Here is a 16,614-nt window from a genome sequence, read left to right as displayed (position 1 = left end):
AAATTAAGGATTTGACATGTAAAAGACTGGTCTTACCGTCATGAAAATTTAATCAATGTGAGTATTACATGATTCACTGAATTCTGGAATATTTATAGTTAATATTAACACGAAGAATAGCTAGGCATGAAAAAGGATGATGGGGGGAAACAGAACTAGAATTCTATGCAAAGCCTGCAGTCTGCTGACAGAATGCAGAAGCCTGATGCATGACATGGCCAGACCAGTGGCAGGACCGGATGAGAAATGCACGGTCAAATGTACAAGATTTTACAAAGAGAGAAGCTGCCTTCTCAGGCCCCATCACTCTAGTGACCTCCTGGAAGGGCTCCCACCCATCAAACATACAAGGGGCATCATGGGTCTTCCCTCCCACTGCTAGGCTATCTGCATAGAAAACTCATGCATGGTGAGAGGAAGCAAGCAGGGGAGGAACGGTGCCATTCACATATTCCGAGAGATCATCCAACCGGCGGAGAAGTCCCTGCACGAAAAACTGCGCCAAGATAAGCGCTTCAGGTAAGTCGGCCACCCGTGCCTGCACGAGAGAAGGAGCACCACCGGGAGATATCCTATCCCAGGAAAGCATCCAGGGCTTAGTACTGCTAACTCCAATGATATACCCACAACACAACCCTGACGCCTAAGACACAGAGTACATCATGGAAGGATGAAGGGAAGACTGTGAGAGGCAGACCAGGATGTTGGCTGTGAAACAATGTCTCCTATATATGATAGGGAAGCACATCCATCATATCAATGTGGTCCCCTAAATAAGGCCGTCACAGTGACAACAACGGGCCACAAGTCAGTGTGAATGAGAAAGAATTCCCAAGGCAGCATTCTCAGATTGGGAACTACAGGCAATTAATGGCCGTTGAGAGAGGAAGAATCAGATCCCTCCAGTGAGGAGCCTCTAAAAGGATACCTAAGTCAATGCCAGTCCTAAACACACGCACACATCAGCAACAGCAAATTGCACTCATCAAGCTGTGTGTGTGTGTGTGTGTGTGTGTGTGTGTGTGTGTGTGTGTTTCACAGTAATCAAAGAACAGGAGGTCATGAATTTTAAGAGTGGGGATGGCAACACAGGAAGAGTTAGAGGAGTAATGGAGGGTTGAAAATTATGTAAGTACAGTACTTATTAATGTAATTCTAAATAAATATTTAAAAAATTAAATTGAAAAAATCATACAAATATTTTTAAATTAACACATTTCCAGTATTATGTGATTTGTTCATGGGGTATTATAGTATGATTTGGTAGGTGGAAAAAGAACTTAATAGTCTGATTTACTCTTTGAGAATTTTCTTATAATTGTGTGAATGGTAATATAAAAAAGACTTGTCAGTAAAATATAAAATGAAACAAAGGGTTTGTGTCACATTAAAATATGACTTTGATGTTTTTATAAGAAAAACAAAGTTGGAGAAGTCTATAAATTATATATTTCAGTCCGTTCCCATTATAAATCTTTCTTAACAGGGAAATTGCACTTACATAAAAATGTGTCAGGTGATTTCTCACTATTTCAATAATACATGGATTCCACCCTGCTCTGTGCGTGGTTAAGTGAATCTAACTCTCATGTCCAACTCAATGCGTGTCCTCTGTGCTTAGCATCTTCCTCAGCCTCCTCGAAGCTGCAGATCTGAAAGATCTTCTGACACAGCCTGGAGATTGGACCTTGTTTGCACCAACCAATGATGCCTTCAAGGGAATGACTAACGAAGAAAGGGAGATTCTGATTGGTGAGTGACAGTGAATGGCAGATTCTGATTGGTGCATGACAGTGAATGACAAAGTGGTTTCCTTAACAGGCTTTGGTTTCCTTTATCTTACTTGAGATGTGAGGAGAGCCGTTCGTTAATATTTATTCACAAACTGCTCATGGTCATACTAACTTCTTGAAAACACACAATTGTATAGCATAAAAGGGGGACTGTCATAATTTCAAGACTAATTGGCATAGTTTGAACTGATTGAAATGACTATTGTTTGATAAAGCATTGGCATCGGTGAGAAATTGTTGACCTTGTGAAAAAGCAGAAGAGGAAAACGAGGTGGTGTAATGTTTTATTCCTTAGATCTTGTATCAAAATATTAGAGAAGCAACGTATTATTAAACCAATATCTGTCTTTCCTGCAGGGGATAAAAATGCTCTCCAAAACATCATTCTTTACCACCTGACCCCAGGGGTTTATATTGGAAAGGGATTTGAACCCGGAGTCACCAACATCCTGAAGACCACACAGGGAAGCAAAATCTATGTGAAAGGAGTAAGTTGATAGAAGGAATTTATAAAGTACTTACGGTTGATAAATGGCCTTCATACAGTCTCTCCTGACCATCACCCCTTATTTTGAAAGGTCAATGAGACGCTTCTGGTGAATGAGTTGAAGTCCAAAGAATCTGACATCATGACAACAAATGGCGTCATTCACGTTGTGGACAAACTCCTCTATCCAGCAGGTCTGTAACGATTAAACACATGATGTACTAAGACTGCTCAAAATGAGCTTGTTTTTTTAATCACCCTTTTCTTACCATATTCACTGAATATTTATCTCCATAGACATTCCGGTTGGAAATGATCAGCTCTTGGAATTACTGAACAAACTGATAAAATATATCCAAATTAAGGTATGAAATGCTATCAGATTTTACTACTAGTATGTCCAGAAGGTATTGTACAGTTAATATAAAAGACTAGAAATTAGTATAGTGTATTACTAGCATACCATTGGTATAATGTTGAAAACTGGAAAAATATAGGATATTATATATACGTAAAAGTGGGTTAATTATTTTATAATCTTAAAACTCTTAGCAATAGACCTGGTGGTTTTTAATGAACCCTGATCTGACTGCATTTCTATTGAGTCACCTTAACTATTATTATTTTAGTTAGAATTACAGTGTTCTTGGTGTATAATACCCTTTGCATTACTAAACATAAACATTTATTTTCAGTTCGTTCGTGGCAGCACCTTCAAAGAAATCCCCATGACTGTCTATAGTAAGTATATGAAGAGTTTTGGCTAGATATAAAGATGATATGCAAGTAACTTCTCTTTGCATTTAAGAAGTCTGCTGATAATCTGGTATTTAGAATTCCAAATTCTCTGAAGCTCATTGTCCTCCAAACAGGGACTGAGATCTGGAAGGCTTAGCCACACCTTCCAAGTCCACTGAACCACTTCTCTTCTCATTGGAAACAAGAGTGACACATTATCAGAGAGTAATGCACCAGAGTGAGTGGAAATCACATAGCAGGGCATACAAAAGGGCAGGATACTAGAAGACACCCCAGAGCTTTCTAGAAATGTTAATGAGTGGGCACAAGACAGCAGCACAGCAGAGGGCTGTCACTCATCCTGCCCTGGATCTGAGCTGTGCATGTAAGATGGGCAGAAGAGTTCTAATTCTTTTCTCCATTAATTACTTTATTTACTCTACATCCCCATTGCAGCCCACCAACTCCTCCCAGTCCCTGCCTCACGTGGCCCCTCTCCCCTTCACCTCTGAGACCTGGGAGATCCCTCCTGGGGAACCAACCCACCCTGACACCTCAATCTACTGCAGGACTAGGCACATCCCCTCCTAACTCTTATGAGATGCTGGTTCAAAAATTACCACATCCAAAACTGGGCAAAAGAACCCCAAATCTGCTAAGTGATTCTTTTAAGCCCCCACGTTACCAGATTATCAAGATCAAAGTTTGACTACTTAACCATGGCAAACAACATTTCTCTCTCATCGTAAATGCTGTCAATCATCAAATAGCTTCCTCCTTATGTTTTTTCATTCCTACCTCTCCCCCCACCTCGCTTCTTTTCCTGTAGCTTTTAAAACTGAAGTTCTTCTCATTTTGTTTTGTCTCTACCACAAAAGTCCAATATGCTAAAACATTCCATTACTCCCCTTTATTCTGACTAGAAAATTGTTCCTTTCAATATCAGGAACATCCAGTTATCTAATTATGAGCATTTTCCCTCAAGTTAATTCTGGACATGAAAAAGAGAAAAGTCAATGTATGGAGCAAAACAAAATGTCTGCTTCTCTACTTGACATAACCTGTGCAATCCGGGGGCCAGGCCTTCAGAGCTGACTTAGGGATTCCACTGGAATCATGATGATTTAGCATTTTCTAAATTCCAGCCATGGAAAAACATCGTACAATAAATAAAGGAGTCCTCATGACCTCCATTCATCAGATAACGTATAACACCATCCTTCTCCCCTGTGCCATAATCTTTATGAAAATATTATTTATCTTTCTCATTTTATTTACATCAGTTCGACTATTGGCTGTACATGGCAACACTGCTTATAAAGAACCAAAATACTATTATAGTATTTTGCATAAATTATGTTTGCAAAATTATGCAAATCTAATAACTTGCCAGCCCACTCAGGGGCCTTAGTGTGCTCTGGCGTTTATATCCTTGTGCTGGCTTTTTCAAATAGAGCTGCAGGCCGAATAGAGCAGAGTTCCATTTTCAGAATCATTTGTTAAAATTGTCTCTAACATTTCTTCTGTTTTGTTGGTGCTTATTTTTCTTGTCCCCCCCCCCACACACACACAAAATACCATACATCTTAAATTTTTATTGGGAGCACACTTTGTTATAAATTATCAAATACAAAGTATTTTACATAGAGGACAAGGGATCAGGAAATCTTTAGAGCTGTCCCAATGACTTAAGCCTTCACAAAATCAAAACTGCCAATCAAGACCCCCCGGAAGTTCAAATCCCCCAGCATGGAAAACCTTAAAAGGGATTAATCATTCCACTTGAACATTAGCAACAGGCCTTTGTGTTGCTCCGGGGGCACAGTCGTCTGTGGTAGAAGCACTTGTGAGATCAAGCATTGAAAGTGCAGAGTTGACACGTTTTAGACCTTTATAGTCTGAGTTTTCAAGAGATGACCGGTGGTTGAAAAGCAGTCCCCACAGAGGTGTAGTCCACACCCATTCAAAAGGTTGATGTAGCTTAGCTTGTAAGAGCAGGGGCTGAGACAGGCAGAAAGCTAGTGTGCTACTGACTCTCTGTCACAGGTGTGACCAAAGTTGACACCTCTTCTACTGGAATCATCTTTTAATGCTTCTACTTAGGAGTAAGGAGGCCTAAGTAGAGCTGGAGACCTGGCTCTTTCAATCAATCAGTCAATCAATAAATACAACAAAATCACAACAAAACAACAACAATAAAATCTGCCCAACCTAAACCCACGATAACCTCACTTGGGAAGTGATATACATTCACCGGAAAACCTTTACATGGAAAACTACCTTAAAGTTATTATAAAGCTGAAAATTAAATGTTGACCACCTCACATCTATTGCCAAAAGCTCATGACTTCCTGGCTGAAATTTATCCTCCTCTCCAACTGTGAATTTGTTTCCATATATTCTTTTCTGTACCAAATGCATGGGAGTATTCCAGAGGTCTTTTTCTTCCCATATCCTGCTTTTCATTGAGAAAGAAGCTGACAGAGCAATTTAAGATATTACGAACTGCATGAAATTAATCATGTTTATTTGTCTCCTGTTGCTACGCAGCCAGTGTTCTCAAGAAGCACAAAGGGAAGTCAGAGCCTTAGTGATTTGGTAGAGAGTGGTAGATTTCTAGATGGGATGTGGCATTTGGTTAGCATCTCTTCCCCTCTGGAACATAGCCAAGTCACTGGCCTGCAGGATTCAGCATCTGGACACAAGAAGACATTAATTTGCCGTGACTATTTCCTGTGACTGCCTGACCCTAGCACCGTAAACTCAGACCCTATAGAGCCCAAAAGGGACAACTTCGTCTGAGTTGTTTCTAGTTAAACTTCGTTCATGCTCCACTTTCTCTACTTTCAGCGACTAAAATTATAACCAAACTCGTGGAACCAAAAATTAAAGTCATTCAAGGCAGTCTTCAGCCTATTATCAAAACAGAAGGTAAAACCAACGTTTCCCATGGTTCCTTACATTCTGGAAAAACATATCATGTAATCAACTCATCTCTCCAAGTACACCTACCTTCTTTTTGAAACTAACATGCTAAATGTTTCTTTACAAATGGCATGCTTGTGTAACTGCAGATTGTGGAGTGAAATATATTTTTGGCAAAGTAGATGGTGTACCCCTAATATTTTCAGTACATTTGCTTGTATTTATTTGAATCTAATTGAGGTTGTATCAACACTGGTACCCAGATGATCACTTAACAAATCAATCATGAGCATTTTTGCTGCAGATTCCTTCAGAAAATATACTCTTTCTGTAGTTTTATCTTCACACATACCCCCATCATCATCACATACTCTCTTGATGCCACTGTGTATTGTTTAAAAATACACAGCCATCTTTTCCAGTGAGCATTCTAAAAGGATATAGAAAGTATATACATTAATAAAAGCTTTAAAAATTACAATTAATGAATACTTTAAAACTTAGATAAAAAAAAACAGAAGATAGTGGTGTTTAGCAGGTCAAACTCTGAGTCCTACATTTCTTCTCTGAACATACTGTGTAGACTTCTCATCTTGCGAATGCCACTTTTCTTTCTATATTTACTATGTTAACTGATGTCAACCTCTTGGATATTACCTTGACTTCATGCATTTTTATTATCTCGAAGATCAAACTTTAGCAACAATGCCCACATTCATGCTTGTGGCAGGGATAATTTGTCACAGAGAACACATCTGTTGTCATCTTCCATGAGATAGATGCAAGCAGTCTTTCCTTTTTCTGTCTCTATTTTCTTAAATTCACACTGTGTCCCAGTTATAGCACAGCCTTTAAGAGAGGGACAGCTTGTGCTCTATTGAATCTTAGGAGCACTGCTGTTCTAGTTGTCCTTGTATTTGAGTTGCGTTTGCTTTTCATTCTGTGACTTGAGATGCCAACTCAAAATACATGTGTCTCTTCCTTTTAGAGCACCACAGCGCAAACTCACTGAGAATATAAGGTGGATTCTCTGCCTGGCTAGCTGTGGATATCGTTCATTCTTGAGTCTACAGTTGAGTTAGCCTTTAAAATCCATGCTTAGCTTAAAAAAAGAATTTCAATCATTTATTGTTTTTTATTTATTGATGAATAAAAATTGGGGATTTCAAGTAGAAATTAAGTTTAAAAAGCTGACAATATATATTTGATTATGTTAGTAAAAAAATGACCAACCAATTTTAGGCAAAAAAAAATTGGATGTTTTTAAATTATAGTCAATAAAATTTGCTATATCTGATGCACAGCTTCCAAAACTGAAGTCATCCACAGGTGCCCTGTTCCCATTTTCAGTCTTTTCTCCTTCCACGTTTCTTCATTCAACGTGTGTGTCCTCCCAGTCTGTCAACAGGGGTCTGCGTGTCACTCTTCAGTTGGGAGCACCCTTGAGCATCAGGCTACCTGGGGCTCTTCCTCATAATGGTTCGGAGGGAGGGTGTTGGGGTCATCTCATCTGTAAATATTCTTCAGTGTAGGGCAGAAAGCATCACCTCCGTGCTGTTGCATATCAAAGGAGGGAGGTACCCGCTCACAGAGTCCACTTACGACTCTCATTCCCCTTTCAGTGTTTGAACTTTGTGAATCCACTGATGCTCTTTGGGTTCTTACTAAATGTGTCAGAGTCCAAGACATAAGTTTACAATTATTTTTTGTCAAAAAGATACAAATTTTTTATCAAAAAGACACTAAATCAAAATTCAGAATTAAGAACAAGTCAGAAAATGAATATATATTTCATGTATATGTATATGAAATGTTTAGTAAAATTTATTTTGTAATATTTGACAATGAAAGGTGCTTCCAGAATTTCAACTTGACTTTTCTAAAGAGATAACACCTAGTCACAGCACTAACTCATTTCCTTGTCTTGAGTCATTGGGCATACTTCCATTTGAGGGCTATCACATGTTAAAACCTATTCAGACCTTTATGTGAACAATCACTGTTGGGCCACATAGAAAACATTATGGCCTGAAATACTTACCGGTTGAAGAACAGATCTCTGCCTTATATAATTTATCATTTATTTCCTAGCTCTGGGTAATGGTGTACTTTGATGATTTCTCAATAAACAAATCAATCCTCTCAAAATAATCCATTATAACTCCAGCTTATTGAAAAGTGCAAGTTAAATGTACTGAACTGAATGATTCTTACTCCTCCATAAAATATTCCTGATCAACTAATGTAGTAGTAAGCTTTCTAACATTCAAACTGATTTTCTCTGGGAACAAAATCACTTTGCAAGTCAAGTGCAACCCACTGTGCATTTGAAGGGTTGTGTAACTGTTAGTGAGTTGATGCTGATATCTATCTATATCCTCCCACTAGTCCAGGTAAGTCAATCTTCCTCTAAGGCCTAAGACATAGCATCTTCAAGGTAAGTAGATTAGATTTCTTTATGTCCAATGCTATACTCATCAAAGAGAATGTAAGATCATGAATGATAAAAAGCATTAAATAAAATATGTGAGCAAAGATTGGCAGGTTATGTCCTCTGGCAAAGTGTGACTGAACCATTTGCCAACTGAGCATCTCCAATCTGTAAATGTTGATTCCCAGAGAAACCCACATAAGACACTGTTTGTAATCATACCTTACAGCCACTAACGAGGGGTGACGGTGAACACAGCTTGCTTGTGTGTCACTATAAATGCTAAAGCAGGGGTTGGGGAAGCGGCAGCATAACTGAGTCCTTTGTGTTCCCAAATTCTGTCTAACCTAAAAACAGCAGGAAATGTTTAAAACTGGTTTCACAAAACCTGAAACACTGAAGTCTGAATAACAAGAAACGTGGAAATAAACTTGTTTGGGAAAATTAAAGGTTTGCCTCAATGCACTAATCTGTCTCCTAATATGATGTCTCAGGACCTGCAATGACGAAGATCCACATTGAAGGCGAGCCCGACTTCAGGCTGATTAAAGAAGGTGAAACGGTGACAGAAGTGATCCACGGAGGTACTTTACGCCTTAGGCCTTTGCGTATGCTGGGGTAGCAGCATCCCTGTCACGTTTTAAAATGGTGTTGATTTAGGATTATTAAACAGCAAATTTTATCTTGATTTTAATTTTATACAAGTTGAGAGATTTTTGATTACTAGGTATGAGTTTTGCTATAATCAGGAAGATAGTGTAGCTTGTCTTTAAGCGTGTTCAATAATAAAGGATTAAGCTCCTGGATCAGTTCTTAGGAATATGCAAAGTGACAGTCTTGATGTACAATGATCACAACGATGTCAACCCACACAGCCATACTGTTCTCAGAAGAGAAGGGGTTGGTGGTTTTTGTTTAAGACTCTAGTAATACGGGCTAGTGAGATAGAAAAAACACTTTCTTCCAAGCCTGTGTTAGATCCCTGGGTCACAAATGCTGAAAGGATTAAGTTGTCTTCTGACCTTCACAGGTACACCATAGCTCAGACAGACAGACACACACACACACATACGTGGACACAATTTACGTACGTATACACATACAGACACACATATACACATATGAACACACATGCACACACTCATATATACACATACACAAACATGCATACACTCACACATGCACAAGCACACATATTCACATACACACACACACACACACACACACACACACCTTAGTAAAATAAAATTGCAATCAACCTTCTAGAGACTGTATTAACAAACCAGTTGGGTTTCTTAGGAAGGTTTCCTTTCCAATCACAGCTCAGCTTGCCAGTTAACCCTCCTGCTCACCTGAGACACAGAGTTCCTCAGACTGGCTGGAATTTACTCACAGTCTGTTCCAGCAATGGCTAGGACTGTCTCTTAAACAAAGGTGCTATGAGAAACACATCCTTGAGTAAAATCTCCAGCTCTGGAGATATAGACACTGTAAGAGGATGAATCACGTGTGGTATTCTTTCTCTTCTTTCAGAACCAGTCATTAAAAAGTACACCAAAATCATAGACGGGGTTCCTGTTGAAATAACTGAAAAAGAGACCCGGGAAGAACGCATCATCACAGGTGATTTTTGATTCCTTTTCTGAGCGGTACTCAGATTATGCACACGTTGTAAGTTATAACAACCCTAAGACATGTGCACTACACCAACCCAGCCTCTGTCACGGCGAGTACTAAAGTTGTACTGTCACCCCGTCTTACTCTAAGACTTTTCCATAGACACGTCTGTAATCATGTCCATGAAACTCTGTGTGCACACACAAGCCTTCTGATATTCTGCTTCTAGTTTAAAGCCTGTTGAGTTTCTGAATACTAAGAGAAACTTCCTTTGGGGTTTAATGTTAAAGTCTGTACATACAAAGCAAAGTATACATGAGTCTGTCTAAAACAGTTGACAAATTTAGTAAACTTTAGATGAGGCTTACATCTATGAATTACCCTAAAATTCTAAATTCAATATTCTGTATATTTTATTTAAAGAAATCCGCAAATACAGCCTGTGCCTCATATTTTGCAGTCAGCTTTTCTGGGGCACAGCCGTACCCATCGTTGCTATAGTGCCTATGGCTACACTCACTCTGAGGAGCTGAATGGTCACAGCACAGACCTGTGGCCCACATAGTCTAAAACCCTCTTTCCTTTAGGTCCTGAGATAAAATACACCAGGATTTCCACAGGAGGTGGGGAAACAGAAGAGACCCTGCAGAAATTCTTGCAAAAAGGTCAGTATGCCTAGAGAAACAAGAGTGACACTGAGCCCCCTGTCCTGTATCTAAGGTCAGCTTGAAGGCTGAGTACATGTCTTATGCCACCGTGCTCCAGTATTCCCATTCCACACCAGCATAAGGGCTCGCCCAAAAGAAAGGGTACCTGTAAAGAGTGTTTGCTGGTATAGCGGTGGCAGCCGCCTTACGTTGCCTGTATACTGATTGACAGCTGATGAAAACAGGATACCAGACACCAACACTAGAACTTAGGAGGAGCTGCGAAGTGTCTGGAATTCTTTACTGAGCAGGTGGCAGTATGCACTGTGTCAACTTCCTTTTTATTGTGTGACCCAATTTCTGCTGTGAACGTGTGTCCTCTCAGAGGTCTCCAAGGTCACAAAGTTCATTGAAGGTGGCGATGGTCACTTATTTGAAGATGAGGCGATTAAAAGACTGCTTCAGGGAGGTTAGTACACATCGAACACTAACCCCCTTAACAGGTGTGGTGGAGCTTTTTAAAGACTGGACGTGTAGGCTGTTCCTTTATTTAGATTAAAAAGACGGCACCGTCTGCTGTCTCCGGCAAATTGACTGGTATGTGAGTGGTCAGTCCAGAAAGCCATTACTGCTTAAACAGTCTTTAAAAAGTTTTATGATGTAAAACTGGGAACCAGTGAATACTTTTTTGCCTTGACACAGAAAACGGAGCAGATATTTTGACTATGTGAAAGAGAAATGATTTTGCTACCTGGCACATACGTTTAAATTTGAAAAAGCTTTCCTTATTTCCAAAAAACGTATTCACTGTCCCCATAACAAAGGCAGGCATGTTTTGGAGTTTGTAGGTGCATAGTTAAGCGTTAAAAAAAGGGCTTTTAGCAACTTGCATTTCCAAAACTACATTCTGACAAGTGAATATGTATTCCTGCTTACTGTTTGAGTGACAATCTATACTCGGGATTGCAAAATCCCTAGCATATAAAATTAACCTGTGAAGTATGGAATGTTCTCTGTGGCATTAAATTGACTTACTTTCAAAAGAAAAAAAGGATTCAAACTATACAAACTCGCAGTGATAGCTATTCAAAAAATGGGAATTTTTTTAAAAAATAATTTGGATCATTGACAGCTAACTAAATACATATTTCGTTCAATTTACTAACAACGAAACATCAGACTAGAAATTATTCAAAGCAAATAGATATATACAGCAAATATGTTCTTCACAACCACAGCCATAGTGAGACTGAAGAACCCAGTATGCGCCTCCCTGTCATAAAAACATAGCAGACCTTAAAGGGAGAGCGAACGCATTGCGGAATTTAATTTGAATCCTTGCTTTCCCTTTTTAACCCTCGCCATAGTCAGCAGCTTTGTGGAATGGCGGTGCTTTTTAGAGAATTAATTAGAGCTTGTCCCTGTTCACACTGTTTCATCCCTATAGGCTTAAACTATGGGTAAGTATGTCTCTTCCCTTTAATTAATAAGACTCCGAAAGTCTTCCTTGAAATGACACTTAAATATTAAAGAACTGATCCCCCCTCCCAGAATATATGTACATTTTTTTAAAAATGGTGTTTTCGGTGGGAGGGAGTGGGTGGGTGGGTGAGGGAGCACCCTCATAGAAGCAGGGGGAGGGGGAGGGGATAGCAGGTTCCTGGAGGGGATACTAGGAAAGGGGGATAACATTTAAAATGTAAAGAAAAAATAGCCAATAAAAGAAAAAAAAAGAAAAGGAAAAAAATGAAATTTAAAAAATAATAATAATAATAATAATAATAATAATAATAATAATAATAATAATAATCACACAAAAGGTGTTTTCTCTCTACTTAATGGGGTTCTTTTTATTTCCGTTGTTCTCTGTTTCCTTTACTTCTCTGGATGTGACTTGTCCACAGATCTATGAGGAATGGGTTCCAAGAGCCACTTTAGAAGGTTTAGCAAACTATTTCTAAGGATTTTTCTTTTCTTAAAAAGGAGGATGTGGTCCTGGAGAGATGGCTCTGAGGTTAAGAACACTGTTCGCTCAGAGTAATGGGCTTTGTTTCTCAGCTCCCACAGAGCAGCCTTGACTGCCTGTGACTCCAGCTGTAGGGTCTCTGACAACCTTTCCTAGTCTCTGTAGGCACTGCACACATGTGATGCATATAAACTCTCTCTCTCTCTCTCTCTCTCTCTCTCTCTCTCTCTCTCTCTCACACACACACACACACACACACACACACACACACACATACACACACACACACACACACACACACACACACACACACACACACACACACACACACACACACACACACAAATAATAAATAAGAAGTCTTTTAAAAGATGCACTATAGGTACCAGTGTGTGCAATGTAGTTACTAGCATCTGGGCATGAGCTAGACAAGTTAGCTTTCTCTAGTTTTCTGAATGTTTCTTCACCCACATCCACCAGAGAGTCACTTCCTAATACTCTCTCGTTGAGAGATATCTGAGAGCCAGGAGAGTAAACTCGGGCTCCGAGTTTTATTAGAATTTCATTCCAAGATGCTTCTGGGCTTCACTGAACATTTCTAATTTGAATCCTTTCATAGCAGAGTAATAATCAGCAAAACCTCATTGTCAGACTCGACCAAATTTATATTAGGAAATCTGAAAGCAGTTGTCCATTTGAAAGGGGAATCTAGAAGATTCTTTTTGAAACTGATATCAATTTTTTCAATCAAATAGAATTTAATAAGCTCACTATAAACCACACCCTTACTCAACATTTAAGGTTACATCATCTATCTCATTGTGATGAACTTTATAACCCATTATTTTATTATCAAATAAACTTGTAGTTAAAGAAAATGTTTGTTTGATATGTTTTAACCTAGATTCTCTAATTCAAGGACATTTTCCTCTTATTAGCCAATTTCAAGGGCGCTGCTATGGTTCTGTGTCCAACTATAGTCCTAACATGATTTGGCAAATGGTTAGCTGCCTTGGGGAGAATTGACACGTTGGACACATAAATTCCTTAAAATGGAGTGGGTTTTTTCACTTGCTTTCTTTTGTTCATCTTGCACTATGCTTAGTGCGAGCATTTTTCAAATGTACAAAATCGAAAAAAGTACTAGTGAACAAAATTGGTTTTATTGTTGAGTATTGATGCTACACAAAAACCAAGTAAAGTTTTAAAGGAAAATAAAGTAAAGGAAATTCAAAAAAATGAAACCAGCATAGGAACCAACCAGTCTTTAATCCCAAACACCCTCAAAATGAAGATAAAACACGATCTTAGGCTTATTAGGTGGTCACATCAGGAGTTAGATTAAAGGGATGAGAGCATTATTTTCTAACTATAAAAACACAAATCATATGAACCCTTGTAAAACTATGGAGAACATTAGAGCTGGAGAGATGGCTCAATGGTTAAGAGCACAGAATGCTGTTCCAAAGGATCCAAGTTTGAGTCTAAGCCCCCACATGGCAGCTCACATCTGTCTGTAACTTCAGATCTACACTGCTGTGCTCTGCAGACATTAGGCATACATGTGGTGCACAGACATACATGCATATAAAAATCCCTAAACATAAAAGTGTAAAGAAAAGTGAAAGGTTTTATTATTTATATATCTGGTTAATTTCTCTGATTTTATAAGCTAAACAGTGGAATCAAGGGGACTGGACATAGGCACACTTCTAAATTGCTTGTGGTCTATAATTTTACAGAGGCACACATAACACATACAATGACTGAAATATGGGTAGCTGTCTTGGAAAGTAGTGTCACATTTTACCAAAATGTCAGCAACAGGAAAACCATTTATTCCATGCAAAAATAGCACAAATTAAGGGACTCCAAAAGACACAATAAAACACAGTATTTTGTTGAGCATTCACTATGATGTGTGGGGAGCAGATGGCTTGTCAGTAAGTGAAATTCTAAGGACCAGTAAGTTTACTACTCACACAGCTACACATTGAATCAATGCTTACATATACTTAGACTTTTGTGCTTGGAAATGGCCTCTGGATTTTACCTAGAATCAGAAAGCATTTCTAACTACACATCTTTAATTTTAGACACACCTGCAAAGAAGATACAAGCCAACAAAAGGGTTCAAGGTAGGTGAATCGACTACATTGATGTGTGTTTGACATATTCTCTATGGTGTAAGTGGCAGAGAGGGTGTTTAATGCAGTTTGTTGAGTTTTGGGTTTGGACAGACAGAATATTTAGTGACTTTGATGCAAAGTTTGCTTTGATAAGTGTCAAGTAAACTGTATATGTTCTCCTTTATTACTTGATTTAAGTTGAACAAGCCTTAAAAGGATGGCAGATAGACTTGTATAAATGGTTAAATCTATTCACCCACTGAGTTAAGTCAGAAACAAATGCTGGGGTTACAATTGAGACAGAAATCAATTAGTATTCAAATAAGTACTTATCTAATTTAATTCTCTATTGCATATTTGACATTTACAATATAATTTCTTAAATTTATGCCAATTTTCTAATATCTTAAGTAAGTAAACATATCAACATATTGAAAGAGCAAAGAGTTTCTTTGTAGGACTTACAAACTTTGAATCGAAAGTTTCTAATTCTTGAGTTAATTGCAGACTAATAATGAAAAGAACTCCAAAGACTCTTAAATACCATATATGAAGATCTAGCCTTAAGCTAACCTGGTATATAGAATGTTGACATTAAGTGACCAGCTGCATATGTTTTTAATTAAAAGATTTATCAGCAATTTTTATGGGCACACAAAACTTCTTCAAATTTCTAGAGACTCAAAATCATCTAAATGTACATTTTACTACACCTTTAATTACCGCAATCAGTCTTTCTCACCCTAAAGTGAAGACAGTATTCGCTTTTGACAGATATGTTGTGCACCGGCGCCCTGTTCTTACCTGTGATATTTTGTCCTATTCACTTCTAACTGCACTCACTTCCTTCTTTTCAGGGTCTAGAAGGCGATCAAGAGAAGGCCGTTCTCAGTGAAAATTCAAAGGCCAGACAACAGAGTTTATATAATCCTAAATCAACAGTCTGATTTTTAAGGGAAATTATAAGAGCCCCATTGACTTCGGAATCTGAAATGGCAACAAACAGAAGCTAATCTTCAAGCAAATCTGAACGCAGAGTTAATTTGTTTCTGAATGAGAAACATAGGAAAATGATAATTAGTCTCCTGTGGGGTAGGAACTGAAGGAAATATAGGACCATGCAGGGATTTTATCTCAATGAGAGAAGTTCTGATTATATTAGGAATCCACCAAAGACCATCATTGTGACCGGATCCACACAGCTAAGTCTTTGCTCAGTGAACATGGTCAAGAAGAGGCTGGAAAAACCCAAAGCACACAGTTACCTTTCCATGGGAGGTGAAGCTATCAAAAGCGGTGTTCAGTTATACAACAAGCAAGCCAAGCCACCAAATTACAAACAGTGGTGTTACATATTTCTCGTGCAATGTGGGTTTCCTGCTAAATTTTGTTGTTTTTACACTTGATTTATATCCTCGAGATGATTGTCATATGCTTTTTGCAGTACAAATGTTTCTCTCAAACATTTCAATAAAAACATTCTTCAGGTATAAAGAGAATTACTTCAGACTTGGTAATTCAGAAAACTCAAGGTTTAAGTTAAAAGTGAGTTTAGACTTTGGAATAGGACTTCATACCTTTTTTATTGTTAACAAGTACTCAATAAAGGAAACTGAATAACATAAGTGTTGCTCAAGTTTTTCAAACTATTATATAATATGAACGATCATTTCAAAATGGGATAATCAGAATTATCAATAATGTGTCTAATTTAACCATGGAACTGTGTTAAGGCATTCATATAGAAAGTTACTCTGCTCGGAAGACTAAGGCCAGACAGTTATTCATAATGTACCATACTTCATGAAATAAACAGGTCATAGTACACAAGACATCAATTCATTAACTATTCTTGGGCTCAGGATAATGAGAGTCACAGAT

General features: G+C 38.3%; 1 protein-coding gene across 4 annotated transcripts in view; it reads left to right on the top strand.

The window, feature by feature from the left end:
• Positions 1 to 16,355, top strand: part of Postn (periostin) — a 31,083-nt gene extending 14,728 nt beyond the window's left edge. The window contains exons 11-23 of one of the 4 annotated variants that reach the window (XM_032898416.1): positions 383 to 519; positions 1,622 to 1,752; positions 2,151 to 2,281; positions 2,372 to 2,474; positions 2,578 to 2,645; positions 2,976 to 3,021; positions 5,869 to 5,949; positions 8,869 to 8,958; positions 9,908 to 9,997; positions 10,579 to 10,656; positions 11,024 to 11,107; positions 14,701 to 14,742; positions 15,591 to 16,355. In XM_032898416.1, the coding sequence (XP_032754307.1) occupies positions 383 to 519; positions 1,622 to 1,752; positions 2,151 to 2,281; positions 2,372 to 2,474; positions 2,578 to 2,645; positions 2,976 to 3,021; positions 5,869 to 5,949; positions 8,869 to 8,958; positions 9,908 to 9,997; positions 10,579 to 10,656; positions 11,024 to 11,107; positions 14,701 to 14,742; positions 15,591 to 15,628 (1,119 nt within the window). In that variant the 3' untranslated portion in view covers positions 15,629 to 16,355. The remainder of the gene's footprint in view (positions 1 to 382; positions 520 to 1,621; positions 1,753 to 2,150; positions 2,282 to 2,371; positions 2,475 to 2,577; positions 2,646 to 2,975; positions 3,022 to 5,868; positions 5,950 to 8,868; positions 8,959 to 9,907; positions 9,998 to 10,578; positions 10,657 to 11,023; positions 11,108 to 14,700; positions 14,743 to 15,590) is intronic. The other 3 variants (XM_032898417.1, XM_032898418.1, XM_032898419.1) reach the window with 3 other exon arrangements.
• The last annotated feature ends 259 nt before the right edge of the window (positions 16,356 to 16,614 follow it).

This window comes from Rattus rattus, chromosome 3 (genome assembly GCF_011064425.1).
Source record: "Rattus rattus isolate New Zealand chromosome 3, Rrattus_CSIRO_v1, whole genome shotgun sequence".
NCBI classification, from domain to species: domain Eukaryota; kingdom Metazoa; phylum Chordata; class Mammalia; order Rodentia; family Muridae; genus Rattus; species Rattus rattus.
The sequence above is the reverse complement of the archived record's forward strand: the minus strand, read 5'-3'. Positions and strand labels throughout refer to the sequence as shown.